Genomic DNA, 15,190 nt, shown 5'->3' with positions numbered 1-15,190 from the left:
GATAATTTGGTCTGATAGTTTACAGTTTACTACTATTATAAAATGTATTAAAAAAAAAACATATGGTAACCTAATTGTCTTGCGCTTTTGCTTGGTGTGAGGTCACCTAAAAATGCTAGATTTTGTAGGTCATATTACATATGTGTCAAAATAGTATACTTTGGAGGTATGGTTAGCTAAAAAATGTTTGGTCGAGTGGGTGTAACCTAATTCCTACAAACATAGCAACATGAAATTGCAAATTAGTATAATGTCAAATTCATGGCTTCCTATTTTAAGTCATCATTTTAGTGAAGCAGACTATTTCTTGGGGCAAGTGCTGTATGTATATTTGCATGCATTGACCTACATGAGTTGTAGGACATATTTAATATTGGCCCTAAAACTCATCTAGGATGTCAATGTACAATGGATGTCAGTGTACAATGGAAATGGACTTGTCCATGCATCACCAATTTAACCTTGATCAATCCTATTATGACAATGTTGTCCTCACACATTTGTGGGATTTGCTATTTATCATACAGTAATATAATTTTTGTAGGTCAATTTGGTTTATGCAGGTAAATGGTTCGAGGGCATGGTTGGCAAGAAAACTTAAATAGGCGGTTAATTTTCCTTTTTTGATGAGCTTATAAGAATTAAACCCATAATAGTGGGAGTATTAAGATCAACGAATCACTGTTTCAAAAAAAAAAATCAAAAAATCACTAACCCACAAATAGTGAAATTATAATTATCACAAACCTGTACTTCACATTAATCCGACCACTGTTCTGTGTCGCATAATTCATTGAATGGTCTCCTTTAACTTGGTTTTCCACTCCTCTTGCTATTTGAACATGTGCAATATGCATTATTTTTGAACAGTTATGTGGATGAAATAGCAGGGATCCTATTTTAGCACTAGTTCGTGTTCCAGTAACTAAATGGCGATGAGTGGCTTAATGTAACATTTTTATTGTCCATTAATTTTTCCTATTTGTCCCGTTTTTAAATGTTTACTAACAAAAAAAAAAATAGTTGAAATTAATCATGCATAATCCAACAAAAATTAGAAACCTTTTTCTTGACTGAAATCAAAATGCTCCATCAAAAGGCAAGAATCTGACCCCAAGGCAAAAACAGGTTGGCAATTGAGAGAAAGAAAAGATCTAGTAAGCTGGTTTTCTAACTATTTCTTTTTTCTTTCTATATATGTTTAGTGAGTTACCCATTGCTTCTTTTTTTTTTCCTCCATGGGAGAAAGCCAGCTACATTAATCGACTGGCCAAGGAGGTAATGGAATGGAATTAGAGACCTGTACAATATCTTCTTTTTAGGCACACATTACCAAAGAACGATCAATTCTGAAAATAACAAAGCTCTATTTCTTGTGTACTATCATGTCTTAGTAATAAATTTGCAGATCAGTTTTGACTTGTAAATTCTGACTACAATATGGATTGCCATATATTCGTCTGAACGCTGTTTGGAGCTTTACGGATTAGCGACTACCAACCACCATAAATTCCTGGAGTTTTTGATCCTCGTGCCACCAACAGATAAATGCCTGAAGTTCTATAGGTAGGCAAGTACGTGGCGATCTTTAATGACAGCTCAAAGGATGGGGAAAAAAAGTACTAATAATAAAGAAGCTCAAACATTTCAACTTTCTCACCCAAAAAATTTAAAAAAAAAAAAATAGCCCTATACGTGGTTGAATCTAATGGTTTATTGCACTGCAAGTATTGCAGATACGGCACCTAAACCAACTTTCATGCATGAACTTTCAACCTACTTCGAAGACTATACAGTGACATTGAAGCTAAATTAAAGTTTTGTTTTGCCAAAAGAGGAAGCTTCGATCGACCATCATTTAATTTCTTACGTTCAATAATTACTTTACTCGTTGAGAGTAGTCATGATTAAGCTTTATGCATGAACCATATCAACTAATATCTGAACCTATAGAATATGCAAATGATACATTGTGAAAAAAAAAAAAAGCCAAGATTTCATGGCTTCGCAAATCCTTTAAAAGAAACTCTTAAGAGTGTTACCTAAGGGATCAAATCCTGTTATCAGAATTAAATACGAGGATTTCCTCACTTCTCATATTTAGAGGTACTTTAATCTCTTACCCAATGATTTCATTGGATCTGCTCCTTAACCATGATATACGAGTAGGTGTAGGTAGGATTTTCTTGCTTCTCCTTCCCTCGTAGTATAAGAGTAGGTGCAGATGTAAAATGTTGGATTTGTTCCTTTCCTCGTAGTATAGGAGTAAGTGTAGGTGTAGAATGTTAAAATTTAACCCAAAACAAAGAATATGGAAAAGATACATCATGAACCTTCTACTTTGAAATTCCAGCGTTAAAGTAACATTTTTTTCTTATAAACTTTCTTAATTACCAAATTTGGTGCTGCAGGAGCTAGCATCAGGATTCATGAATGCTGTTGATCCAAAAGGTGCCTTTACACCATTTGTGGTATGCATTGGAGCTTTATGCACGCCCTTGATGCAGAAAGGCATCGTACATTTTTTCTAGTTCTGATTTGCCTCAATAGAGATACCATCCCACTTCACAACATCACAATTACATGACAATTGATTGAGAAGTTAAATTTGACCTGCATGTGTCTAATTTAATATGATCTAATTAATATACTAGATCCATAGTTATGGTGTGAAAATTGAGAGTTCCACATTTGACTAAATTTGTGATATGTTTCTCAACAACTCAAACCAGCATTTCTACTCGTACGCCCATCGGATGATGAATAATATTTAGTAGAACGCAACTACTCAATCTACAAAGATATATACAACTATTATTAGTGGCAGCTCAACACTTTCTTTTCTTTTAGAAAAAGAACTCTGCACTTTCAGGTCAGAGTTTTTTTCTTTTTTTTTTTGCTCAAAAAATCTTTCTTGTATTGATGCTTAGATCATCTTGACAGTCAAGAAGCATAATATTTTAATTGCAGTGGATTACATGTTATATAGCTTACTACCTAGAGTGCATGCATAGGGTCATCATCATGACAATTAGAAGAAAATTTGAGTCAAAAAAATTTTGTATAATCCCCTGATGCTTTGGAATCTTGAATTGCTCCTGAATTAGCCTGAACATAGGGTTGGCATTATTAAAGATAAAACTAGTGTCATGACAACCAGACGAAGACTATTAATATCTAAATTTTCATAGCTTTATTCGATCAAATTGAGCTGAGCATCAACCAGGCTCGATTAAAACAGCCCAAGCTTTCCAAAACTGGAAAATGGTTCTTTGGCCCTTCTTTTTATTTTTTTGGCTTTCTGAAGCTAACTGTCTGTCCCAAAAAGAAAAGAAAAGAAAAACATTGTAGCATTGGGCAGATATAAACGTATAGTACAAACTTGATTTCTATCTTCTTACTTTTCTCACTTCCTCTTCCTAATCATGCTTCATTTTCACTTGCAAACCATGTTCTTAGAAGTGGGTTAATTATCAGTCATGTCCAACAGAAGTAAGTAGTAAAGTTTCATATCATTGCACTTACTTTAGTACAACAAAATTCCTGCACTTTAGAATCTATATGTTTTACTAGATATTGGCAACAATTGTATAGGATACGTTGAAAGAGTAGATAAAATTTATGATCGAGCAATGAGATGTCCAAAACTTGCAATCAAATCTGCATCATCACCATAAGGTTTCACCATATGGTTTACTCTTTTGCAAGTGAGTGCACGTGGAGTTTAGTACTGCTAACACCGACAAGCCCTAGTAATCACATTATATTTTCAAGCTCCAAAAGGGAGGCCAAAAGAAAGAAAAAGAAAGATGTTTCAATTTCTTTTCCACAAGTCATGTCATTGATATGATTACCATCTAAACAATTAGGATATGTGGAGAACTTAGATTTGCATTCTTAGAATTTGGAGTATAAGTTTTGATTTCTGTGATACAAATCCTTAATGCATCAAAGAGAGTGCAACTTTGAAGCGTATGATAATCGATTTAATCCTTCACAGCAGGAGCAAATAAGACAGCCTCTAGATATATAAAACTTATCAGAGTGACTAAAAATGACTAGGACCACCTTTTCAAAGGGCACAGAATATAGGCAAAGGATTTGCTTTATAAAAGACAAGACAGACAAAAGCAGAATCGACATCAATCCTCTTGCCTTGGATTTCAGTAACATTTCCTATACCTTAGGCAATATGAAGTTTTTGGGCAAAGTTAAAATACAATATCTTCAATGTCTAGAAGTGAAAGGAGATGATGCATTGTAATTATGCAATATTGTATACCAAGAGTTAGACAGTTTTACACTAGGAGATATTGAAGTGTAACTTCTAGCAGATGTTAACTTACAAAGTCTGCCAGATTGAGTTAGAAGTTTTACAGTTTCGTAAAAAAATCGAGTGTAAATATCATAAAGAAAACTCTGACAAGATTTCTAACAAACTAATAGATGAATATGTCAAATTACTAGTACAATAATATGGTATGGTTGTATCAAAGCAATGATATGGTGTCCCACCGCTATGGTGTTCATGCAGATTATGTACATCAATAGATACAACTTTATACCTAATATATAGGTGGCAGGAAAACAGATCTTATGGATAAAGACGTATTCTTATGATTAAAGTCAAGTTAATCAATTGAAAAGAGCCAAAATCACGTTCAGTTGTAATCAAGAAGCATGACAGAATATTGTGAAAGGAACTTAGATACTTTTATTTGGTTTCATGGCATTCAATAGGTGATTTGTCAATTCTTCTTGTGCTAAAAGTTCTACCTTTGGCCTCACAATTGGAGATCTTTCATATTCAAGAAGGCAAGCAACAGAGAAAATGAACAAAAGTCCAAATGGAGGATGAAAACGATACAAAGGCAAGTAAAAGAGTAAAGTTGAAAAGTTGGTTCCAGATGCTTCTTCACCTTCTCACCTTCATGAAGAAGCAAAAGGAGGAGGGAGCTAAAGTTGGATGATTACAAACATCTCCAGGCCCTCGTGTTGGTCCCTCTCTCAAATTGCAGGTTAAGATGGTGAAAGCGACCAAAATTTAATTCATAAATCGCAGAGACAAAAAAAAAAAAAAAGAAAAAGTAAGGTTTCAATATATTAACCTATAACTTCAATATATAATTGGTATTCCTCTAAATAGCCTTCCACCCTTTTGCTCCTATGCCTTTGTTTTTTGTGGTTGGGCGGTGTAGGGGGTGGGAGGTGAAACCTAATCTGAGGCAGCATTGGCCTCTGTAGGTTTGTTTGGATAGGGTATTATTTGAAATATTATTTAGAATAATTACTGTAGTAATTTTTGTGATGTGATGTATGTGAGATAAAAAGGTGATTGAGAATATAAAAAGGTGAATTGAAAAATGTGTTTATGATGCAAGTGAAATATTATTTGAAATAAGTTAACTATCCAAACAAACTATTAGGGAGGTGATTGTTCTTTTCAAACATTTCGTCTGTGGCAAAAAAACTTCTAGGTGAAGCCCAATGACCATTAATGAGAGTTGGGAGTAGACCTGGTAATTATGTCCAAAACCCAATAATCCATCCAATCCACCCACTAATTTCAGAGATTGGATTGGATAATTTGGTTGTTGGGTTAATTTTGGATTGGGTAATAAAAATCCAAATATATTTTGGATGGATTGGATATTTATGTTGGGTACCTATTACCCAACTTCCACTTCCATTTGACAGAGATGTAAAACTTGTTCTCATAATGTTGTCTTCTCTAGTTTGTGCAACGGCTGATGGCCAGCCGTAAAGGTGGCATCCGTTGTAGCTTCGAGAACACTTCTTATAGCAAGGGCAGAGGCGCAGAGCATAAGGGGAGGCTGGGAAATGGCCTACTGCCCAGATTTGACAGCAAATTTTCCCGTGCAACAAAAAATTATTAGAGCTTATTACATGGCTGCTTGCTGACCATGCATTACACAGTTTTCGTGATCCAAGTTTTGTTGTAGTACTAAGTACTTTATATCCTAAGTTTTCATCAACACACCTGCAATACATATGTACCCAAGGAACTGAAAATTGGAAAACTCTAGTCTAATGAGTTACTTTATTGAAAATGGTTACCATACGTTTAGGTGCAGTGGCAGGAGGCAATGTTAGCTAACACAATTTCTCAATTTGCAAATTCGGAAGTTATCTTTTAGGATGCAACATGATTCACTTTGTGTTTGTTTCTAATTTCTAATTTCTCTATTTTACAACGGCTTAGATATGTTATCATGCATGATTCTTTTGTGTTTATTTTTTGGATCAAAATTTCAGTTTATAACTTTCTTTAAAGTGTGAATGGGTCCAAATAGTTTAAACAGTTAGTATATGTGTGTATTTGTGAAAGTATATTAGTGTGTATGTACGTGTAAAAATAATGTATTTCAAAAGAACTTAAAAAGTAAGTGTTTTAGTGTGTAACAATATATCTATCTGCGTAAAAATGTATTTATGTGTGTGAATTTTTTTTTTTTTTTTTGTATGTAAAAATATATTTGAGAGAGTTTATGTATCAAAATATATTATTTAATATATTGGATCATATTTGGATAATGAGTTTGAGATAATCCAATATAACCCAACCCAACCCAAAATTAACTCAACCTAAAATTAGATGGATTGGATGTAACCCATTTAAATAAAAACCTAACATTAACTCGCCCAATTACCGGATATAGTTGGGGAAGGTACGAAAAAGCTTTTTCCAAACGCTTCTACCAGTCTGAACTAGACTTGTTACTACGAAACCAACCACATGATGGTATGCGAATTCTCAAATTTAAAAGAAAACCAGCAAGATATAAATTATACATCAGAGATGGGGAAAAGGAGATTCTGACAGGAGGAAGGGAGCAAGGATCAACCATATCAAGTTCAAGTTAGACTTGTAATGTCTACCATGCCAATTAATTAGCGTTACCAAACTGAAAGCCACAAGTTCAGGTTACTAACATTATCTCATTTTCCAACGTTGATCCAAAAAGAAGAGAGAGAGAGAGAGAGGGAACAACCAAAAATAAGAAGCTATCTCCTATGCAAATGCCCACAAATACAAAAATTACAGGATTAATTATGTATCCTATAAGAGAACAAAAACTACAGCAAGCGTCACTATGGACTTTCTTCTTAGCAGGCATATCTACTATACATACATTACCAAGGCAGAAGAAATCAATCAAAAGAGATTTGGTACATCTGCTAGATTTCCTTCAAACACAGCTCTTAATGGAAAAGCTAGTGAGCAGAGATCCAATCACCAAATTTGGAGGTTGTTATGACTAAAAGCTGTAGCTACCTAATGCACATATTCTTTACAGGCAAGAAGAATGCCTGCTGGGGATCAGGCAAGATGCTGAGGGCATAATCATGTGTCAAGCAAGAAGCTGAACAGGGCCTTTTGAGTGAGCAAAGGCAGATAACTTCTCTGACCAGCAAAACTAAAGTCAACATTAGAAATAATTAGCATCATGAAAGCAGCTTCAAGAACCCTCGTCTTTTGCTGGCGAAGCTGGAGCAGGACTTTCTAACACAACAGCATCAAGGTTCATTTGATCCGTCGCTGGCAGTAAAGGTTCAGCTATATCTGTTGATTGTGAGTCCACGTCCATACCATCTCTAACTTGGGATAAAGAATCAGTTTGTTCTGCTGTTTGCAAGGCAGAATCATTCTGAACAGAAACCGGGAAAGATGAGGTAGTTGGAGTAGCTACAGGTTGAGCACAGTCATTTTGCTCAGTTATAGGCATGTCAGAGTTCACTTTATCTGTTGCTGGCTGGGACGTTGATGGTGCGGCGTTTTTCTCTTCCAAGTTTGTCTCACTTATCTCATACTCAGATAAAAGATCCATGAACTCATTGAGCAACCGCTGAACCTTTCTATTGGATGCCATGGCTGGCAGAATATCTTCTCTAAGGAGCTTGTGCTTTTTCATTCCCTGTAACAATCCAGGTAACTTTCAGATCAAAGCCTCAAAAGACAAATTCTTAGGAATATGATGAGAAAAATTACAATGCGGAGAAACAAAGATAGTGTTACTGTCAATAAAATTTGTCAAGTTCACCTTTTACATTAATTTGTGTACACAAGGATAATAATATACTATCCATGAGTAAATGTATATTATACCAAACCATAATTTCTGTGATGAATTTTACAAAAGCAAACTAACTTAAATATCCCTATTGATACAGTCAGAAACATCATGTCAAAGGGGCATTACCTTTAATTTGAACATCTTACACTCAATGTGAATGCAGTAAAATAATGTTTATTCAGTATGAATATCAATCTCGAAACAAGCGAAAATGTTCAGACCATGTTATATTCTTGAAATAATAGTGAACTGATACACCATTGACTTGAACAACACTAATGTCAAGAAAGTCAACATAACATGTATTCTGCAAGAAGTAAATGTTGCAGTATAACCTCCTTGTGGACAAAGGAAGTAGGAATACCATTCAAATGCTGACATGCATAGGAACGTTGAAATACCCATGCATATGTCCACATAGACACGCATACCACTCTCCTGCAATGCACATGCTTGTTGTTGGGTAAGCAACACATACAGGTATTAGAAAATACAGTTAAAGAGAAGCTTACAAGTATACAAGGGTCCCACAAAGGTTTCACGTCAGGGGATTTAGCTTCGTCCATTCCGATCGGTGGTCCAAGAAAGCTCTCACAAACCTCACGTAAACGGGATTCATCAGCTTCTCTGCATTTTAAACAACATAATGAGCAGATTCTCCACCGAAAACATTGGAATAACCAACCCAAATAAAATCAATAACATAACAAAATTGAAGTTTAAACAAAAGAACTCGATCATAAAAAAGGATAAGAGAGATTTCTGTTTCCACCACCAAGGCAGTATCAAGCTTAGTAGCATATCTCAAAGAGAAGCAACTTTACTGGGATTGAACATCCTCTTAATTCATGCAGGAGACTCCCCTAAAGAGAATAGCTCAATCATTTAAATGCTACATTTCACTTCAATTTAAGTTGACCTGTGGATCAGTCTCTTCACAAAAACTACTGCCAACCCTATGCAACCAGTAATGCCTGAGCAGCAAAGAGGTTGTAGCTAATAGAACTAGATAACATATCATGAGCAGAACTTATCTTACATCCAACTACCATAGTCAGATGCAATTGCATGAGAATAACTTTATCTAATTGACTAATCTTTGAAAATAATTTTTTCTCATGTCCAACAACCATATTCTACCTGATTTAAAATGCAAGATAAATCACTATCAAATTCATTTGACAAGGCACATAATCAGCTCAGTGCTGCAGTGAGAGGATCACCTAGCTTTACATAACAAGAAATTGACTAATCTTTGACCCATAAAATATACAAGCAATTGACGACAACAGACCTTGCTAGGAACCGGATGTAGGACAAAAGACATTGGCGATACTCATTTGAGGACTTCAATGATAGTGCTGAAGCCAGTTGAGTTTCCAGATGAGCACGTGTCTGCACTCCGTCATCGGTCACTCTGTACCAGCATAGCAACAGCAAAAGTTAAACCAGATATGGAAATTTTGAAGAAAAAGCCATGGATCAGTTTACCTTGCATGACTGTGTGAGGTGCATCAGAGGTAATTGCTATAGATATAGTGGTATTTGAGTCATTCATTTTGTCTAGCTAGATATCAGAAGCTAGGTATAAATTAGTATTAAATGTAAAAACTCAGCAGACAATAAACCTTTTGTCCATGTTTGGGAGCAGAAATGACATGACATACATGATTGTTATGACAAATGGCCATTGACATAACTGGCCATGCCATGACAATCAATTTGAAGATAAGTAGAATTACACATACATCTAAGGCTCCTTTTGCAAAATTCGTACTCAAAGAAATGCATAATACCTGCTCCATCCTGGCTTTCTAGCCAGAAACTTCCTAACATCCACCTGCAAGGCAGCCAGCTCGCCACCATGAACAGAACCTAAATTCCAGGAGCTTGCAAAGTTTGATGCAGGAAAACAATCATCAGCAACTCTCAACCAACACATTAGACTAGTATCAAAAAGATAAGCATGGCGAGTAGCCAGAACGACGAGGGGAAAACCAGATTTTGACAATTTAGCAGATATCACTTTTATTGTTCCTGGAACCAAAATGAAAGGGAAAACTGCATTAGTCATACATACATATGTATCAAGATTAGACACCAAAGTAGTAGTATAATAGTATGAAACATTATTAAATACATCATCAAAATTTCAATAGGCAATCTAGTATGCAATAATTTGCCTCTCACCTGCATCTCTATTATTGGACTTCGGATCTGAAGCAATTAGTGAGGCCAAAGAATCGTTAAGGAGACATTTCCTATTGAACAGATCCCAAACATACAAGGATCCCTTCCTTGTGACGAGCAACAATTTCCAAGCCTCATCACAATCAATAAATATTGCAGCAGACCCCATCATCATTGTTGGCATGGCCCGTCTCCCACACTTTGTGTATATCTTCTCATAGGTGCACGGTTAAAGAATAAGAATTAAAAAGTTTAGGGCTTTCCCAAAAAGAAAAAAATATAAAAACATAAAGGAACCAGAAAAAAACCTTATATGCTAATGCCTGAGATAGCTTAAATTAAACGCAGGCTTTTATATGGTAAGCTGATTCCAAATTCTTGTAGTTGCGACCATTGACTTGTCCGAGGCAAATATTGCTAAATATAAAAAAACACTGGCACAAAACATCACAACTAACAGGCATGGATAGCCTCACCCACGGAGTGAACTTTTTATCATTTAGAAGTAAAAATAAGGGGAACATGCAGCTAATCGGTTAAAAACCATAGAAAGAGTGGCCAAAATATTCCTTCAAGAACAAATCTGGAAGAGAAAGTAACTGCTGTACATGAACACAACCAAAACTAAAACCAAAGAGCAGAGCAAAATAGCAAGAGAAAGAAAATAGTTTGCATAGAACCCTAAATATCAAATAACATTTTGCATTCTCAAAGACATTTTAGTTCATCAAAACTGAGACAAAAAAACAAAAAATCGGATAAAGTTTTTAACTCACCTGCAGAGATCCATCTTCACAACCCACAGCCCAAAAATTGGCATTTCCAGCTAAAACAGTCACTTTTCCAGAAATCCTATCAGACCAGAGAGTTTGAGCTCCCCTTGTGCAAACAATTTCTGTGTCTTTCATAACTGTTGTAGTTCCTGTTCCTAGGATATCATTTATAGCATGTTCCCTTGGATGGGCCTCCAAGCAAACTGGTAGTGTATCTTCCCCTGCTTTCTTATCGAACACCCTGATTGATAGATTGTTTCCGGAAGTCGCTGAATCTTGATGCTTGACAAGTCCCGTCTGCTCAATACTAATGCTTCCATCTTTATCTGCAGACACTGGAAACTTTTCAATGACCAGGCTTTCACTAATAGCAGCTCTAGCATTGACACCGGATCGCTCCTTGATATCAGAGCTCCCACCCACTGTTTTCCTCACAGATGCTTCTCTAATGCCGGAATCTGCATGTAATATACCGTTTTCATCCTTCCTTGGACCTGATGATGTAGCGAGCTCAAGGGGTTGGGAGTGAGTGCTACCAGATATAGTCTCCTGCTGAACAGGAACTCCAACTGCTTCAGGAATTATCCTCTTTCGACCATCAGGGCGCCTGTACTCTCTTTGCTTTACAGGACTTGATATCCGGGAGGCAGACTTGTTTAATCCATCACCTGTAGCTCCCTCAATTTTCTGTCCATCTTCGTTTTGAGATTTAGCAACTTTTGTTGCAATCCCTAAATCAGCAGAAGGTTTCATGGAAGTCTGCTTCTGTGACCCATCCAAGGTCACCTTTTTGCTTGAGTTTTGCTTTGCAGCAGCTGCTTCGAGCTGTAGCTGAGCAGGACTTTCTGCTAAGTTTGCCTGTCGACCTCGGACATCACCATAACGGTTCCTCTTTAACTCATCCAGTTCAGCATCACTAAGCCTGTGCCCAAGTTCATTCGGGTCAAAGTGAAAAGTAGCCACTGTTCCATCCAATGAACAAGCAAACAGAGAATATCCATCGGGACTCCTGCATCCAGAAGGAAAGTTAAAACTTGGAAAGCAACCAGTTGGCAGAACTAAGGAGGACAAAAAATTCAAGCAGTTGGAATCAACAAAACCAATGGTATTTATAGGACAACGACTCATTGCCCGAAGAAACTTAACATACCATGACAAATCTACAACACTTTGAGAAAAGAAATGCTTTGCGACAAAGAGAGGACGAGGACTTGCTGTTGTCCACACAGTTATGGTCCGGTCTTGACTTCCTATTGCAATAACGTTGTAAGGCTGAGAATCTTTTCCTCCAGTCTTGGCAGAACCATTTGTCCAACCGAGAGATCCAGATTTCAAATCCTGACCATTTGATGAGTTCCTTTTGAACATTGAATGATTAAATTTTACCACAATGACTGGAGCATTGTGACCTAAGAAGTCAAAAGTAGCAGACCATTCCCCTCTCTCTAAAACGGGTGCAGAATGTCTTGGCTTTTGGAAACCGTGAGTGGTGGTAATAAAGTGGCCACACGGTGACCACCCAAGCCTCCTAAAAAAAGTGGATCCAAGCTGAAAGGAACAAGAAAGGAAAAGAATGCCATTTAAATATGCACAATCAAATACACACACACACAGTATAAATCAGTCATAGATCATTTAAACATACAGATTTGGCCCAATGACCATCAGTTCTATGAGCAAGGCTCCAGTCGCTTGTTCGCCATATAATGACCGTTTTATCATCAGATTGACTTGCTATAAAGGAACCAATGGGATCCCAAGCAACTCCTTTGACCAGACTAGAGTGACCCCTAAGAACAGCAGTACAGATGCCATTACTCATATCCCAAATATGAATAGTGTTATCCAGACTCCCACTAGCCAACGTCGAGTCATCTGGAGACCAATTAAGATCTACCTACTTCAAGCAGGGAAAAAAAGCAAGTCATTGGTTAGAGAGTACGGGGGAACAATGGCAAGTACAGATGTCATGTTCAAAATCAGACATGATTGAAAATATTCATTAAGCTGAGGCATCTTATTAACCTCCAAAAATGTACTATTCTTTCGCTCATTCAACCAAAGCAGTTAAGGTAAGTCAATATGTCAGAACTGGTGCCTAGAATACATAAAAGTTGTCAATGCAAAAAAATAACTCTAATAAATCTATCTCCCTCTTACCACATCTGCTGTGTGTCCCCTCAAAGTGATGGCAACTTTCCAGTTCTCGATGTCTGGTGGTTCTCCACTACCAAATTCAGTAGTTCCTGAACCAGGTTTCCGCTCATGAATTAGTATCACCTGGTCATCAGAACCTGATGCAACATATCGACCATGCTTTGCCCACCTGACACAGTTAACTGACCCAAAATGATCACGAATAGTTGCAAGCAATTTTGGTATTGATGCATCAGTATCCAAGTCCCTTCCAACCGATTTCATGTTCCAAATACGAACCTGCAAGCATATTCCGGACTATTAGCTCCACAAAAGTAGATGAAGGAGTACAACAGCAATGGAATAACATAAATGTGTTAACACCTGGGCACACAGATGATGCCTCTTATTCCAATTTTATATTTTATTATCTTATATATATATATATATATATATATATATATATATATATATATAATATATATATATATATATAAAATATAAAATCTACTGAACCTATTTTAAATTTAGACATATTACGGTTCACGTAATTGCAAAGTGAACCTAAAGGAGAGATCCAAATTGGAAGAATATCATCTTACAACCTACAAAAGGGAAAAGAGGAGCATCTACCATGACACAGAAACAAGAAAGCAAACCACTTTCTCTGTAATGCTTTGTTGTATCAGGAAATATATATTTTGGTAAACTGTGAAGCCAATTTGACAGCAAAACAATACAGTTATATATCAAAATTGAAGCCACTTGTATCACTTCTAAAACTTTTTGAAAAAAGAAGTTTTAATCAGCCAAGGAAGAAGCTACCAAATGCAGCATTATACTAGCTACATGACGCTAAAGACAACTGCTTTTAAGCATATGCAACTTCAAATCCCAAAGAACAGAGGAATCCCATCTCCAGAAGTGCAAGATAACAGAAATTCAACAAGGCTCTTACTCGCTATATACAAGAAGATAATTTCAACTGCGAGAAGAATTTTAGAGCGTGTTCCCTGTAAGTCACATTCTTCAAAGTTTTCAACTTTTCCTTTAGTTTCAAAAATACAAGGCTGTCAAAACAGAGCTTAAACTAAGAGAATGTAAAACAAGTTCATAAATATATTGGAAGGACCAGAAAAGGAAAGGAAAAGAAAACCTTGTGATCACCACCCCCAGTGGCGAACCTAAGCCCACCAGGCTGAACATCAATGGAGAAAATCTGCATTCCCTCATGTTTAACCCAATTGGGTTTTTCTGCAATCATCTTCTTTAGTTCTCCTTGCTTCTAAAACCCCACGAGCTGACACGCAAATCAGGTCTTTTTTCTTTGTTTTGCTGTAAAGCCTCAAAACCAATGCTCAGAAGTGTCAAAGTTCATGCCTTTCTTCCAAACTTACCTGCGGAAAAATTCACAGAAAATCAAAAGTGGGTAAAAAAAAAAAAACCCTATTTCGGATTTGGGGGGTAAAAAAGGAAAGAAAATCACGAACCCAGAATTTTACCCAGCAAAAGAAACCCAGAAAGACCCAGAATTAAGGTAAATAGAAAAAGCCCAAATAATTCCCAAAGAGGAACATTCTAAATTTCTAATATGGACTGTTTTAGGAGAACCCTAGCGAATGTAGCGCGGTTTAGAAGGTGAGTGGAGTTGAAGTTTTTTCAGTTGAGAAGGTTTAAGATTTCTTTTTTCGGGCTGTGTCAGAAAGAAGCCTTAATTTAGGAGGTTTTTTGATGGATGATTTCCTGATTTTTTAACGGCTAAATGTGATGGATGACCGGTGAGGTCCAGTTTAGATAAAATATTCTGCTTTCCAACACCACTAAATTTTGGTGCTTAAAGGATTGCAAAAGGCAGAAAATACAAAAAACTGGACATAGGACCCAAGAAAGGAATCTGAAGTGGTTTATTAGGACCAGAATTTGTGTCACTTGGTTATCGGGTACTGGGCTGGTGGAATGTGCATCTTTTGCTAGGAATTCTGATATGGTCATTTT

At 36.5% G+C, this 15,190-nt stretch overlaps 1 protein-coding gene across 5 annotated transcripts; it reads right to left on the bottom strand.

The window, feature by feature from the left end:
• Positions 1-7,019: 7,019 nt before the first annotated feature.
• Positions 7,020-15,190, bottom strand: LOC113720388 (protein HIRA). Of its 5 annotated transcripts, none has more exons than XM_072076012.1 (12): positions 14,686-15,190; positions 14,352-14,592; positions 13,220-13,495; positions 12,705-12,956; positions 12,210-12,607; positions 11,063-12,068; positions 10,287-10,497; positions 9,893-10,133; positions 9,391-9,513; positions 8,609-8,723; positions 8,461-8,534; positions 7,020-7,937 (listed from the first exon to the last, which is right to left on the bottom strand). In XM_072076012.1, exons 2-12 carry the CDS (start codon positions 14,457-14,459, stop codon positions 7,931-7,933), a joined length of 2,811 nt encoding a protein of 936 aa, XP_071932113.1. In that variant the 5' UTR covers positions 14,460-14,592; positions 14,686-15,190; the 3' UTR covers positions 7,020-7,930. The 5 variants fall into 5 exon arrangements, with proteins under 5 accessions (XP_071932113.1, XP_027101073.1, XP_071932104.1 ...); XM_072076006.1 differs by having other exon boundaries at positions 7,729-7,937; positions 14,698-14,895; XM_027245272.2 differs by lacking the exon at positions 8,461-8,534 and having other exon boundaries at positions 14,686-15,071.

Source organism: Coffea arabica, chromosome 1c (assembly GCF_036785885.1).
Source record: "Coffea arabica cultivar ET-39 chromosome 1c, Coffea Arabica ET-39 HiFi, whole genome shotgun sequence".
Classification (NCBI taxonomy): Eukaryota; Viridiplantae; Streptophyta; class Magnoliopsida; order Gentianales; family Rubiaceae; genus Coffea; species Coffea arabica.
The sequence above is the reverse complement of the archived record's forward strand: the minus strand, read 5'-3'. Positions and strand labels throughout refer to the sequence as shown.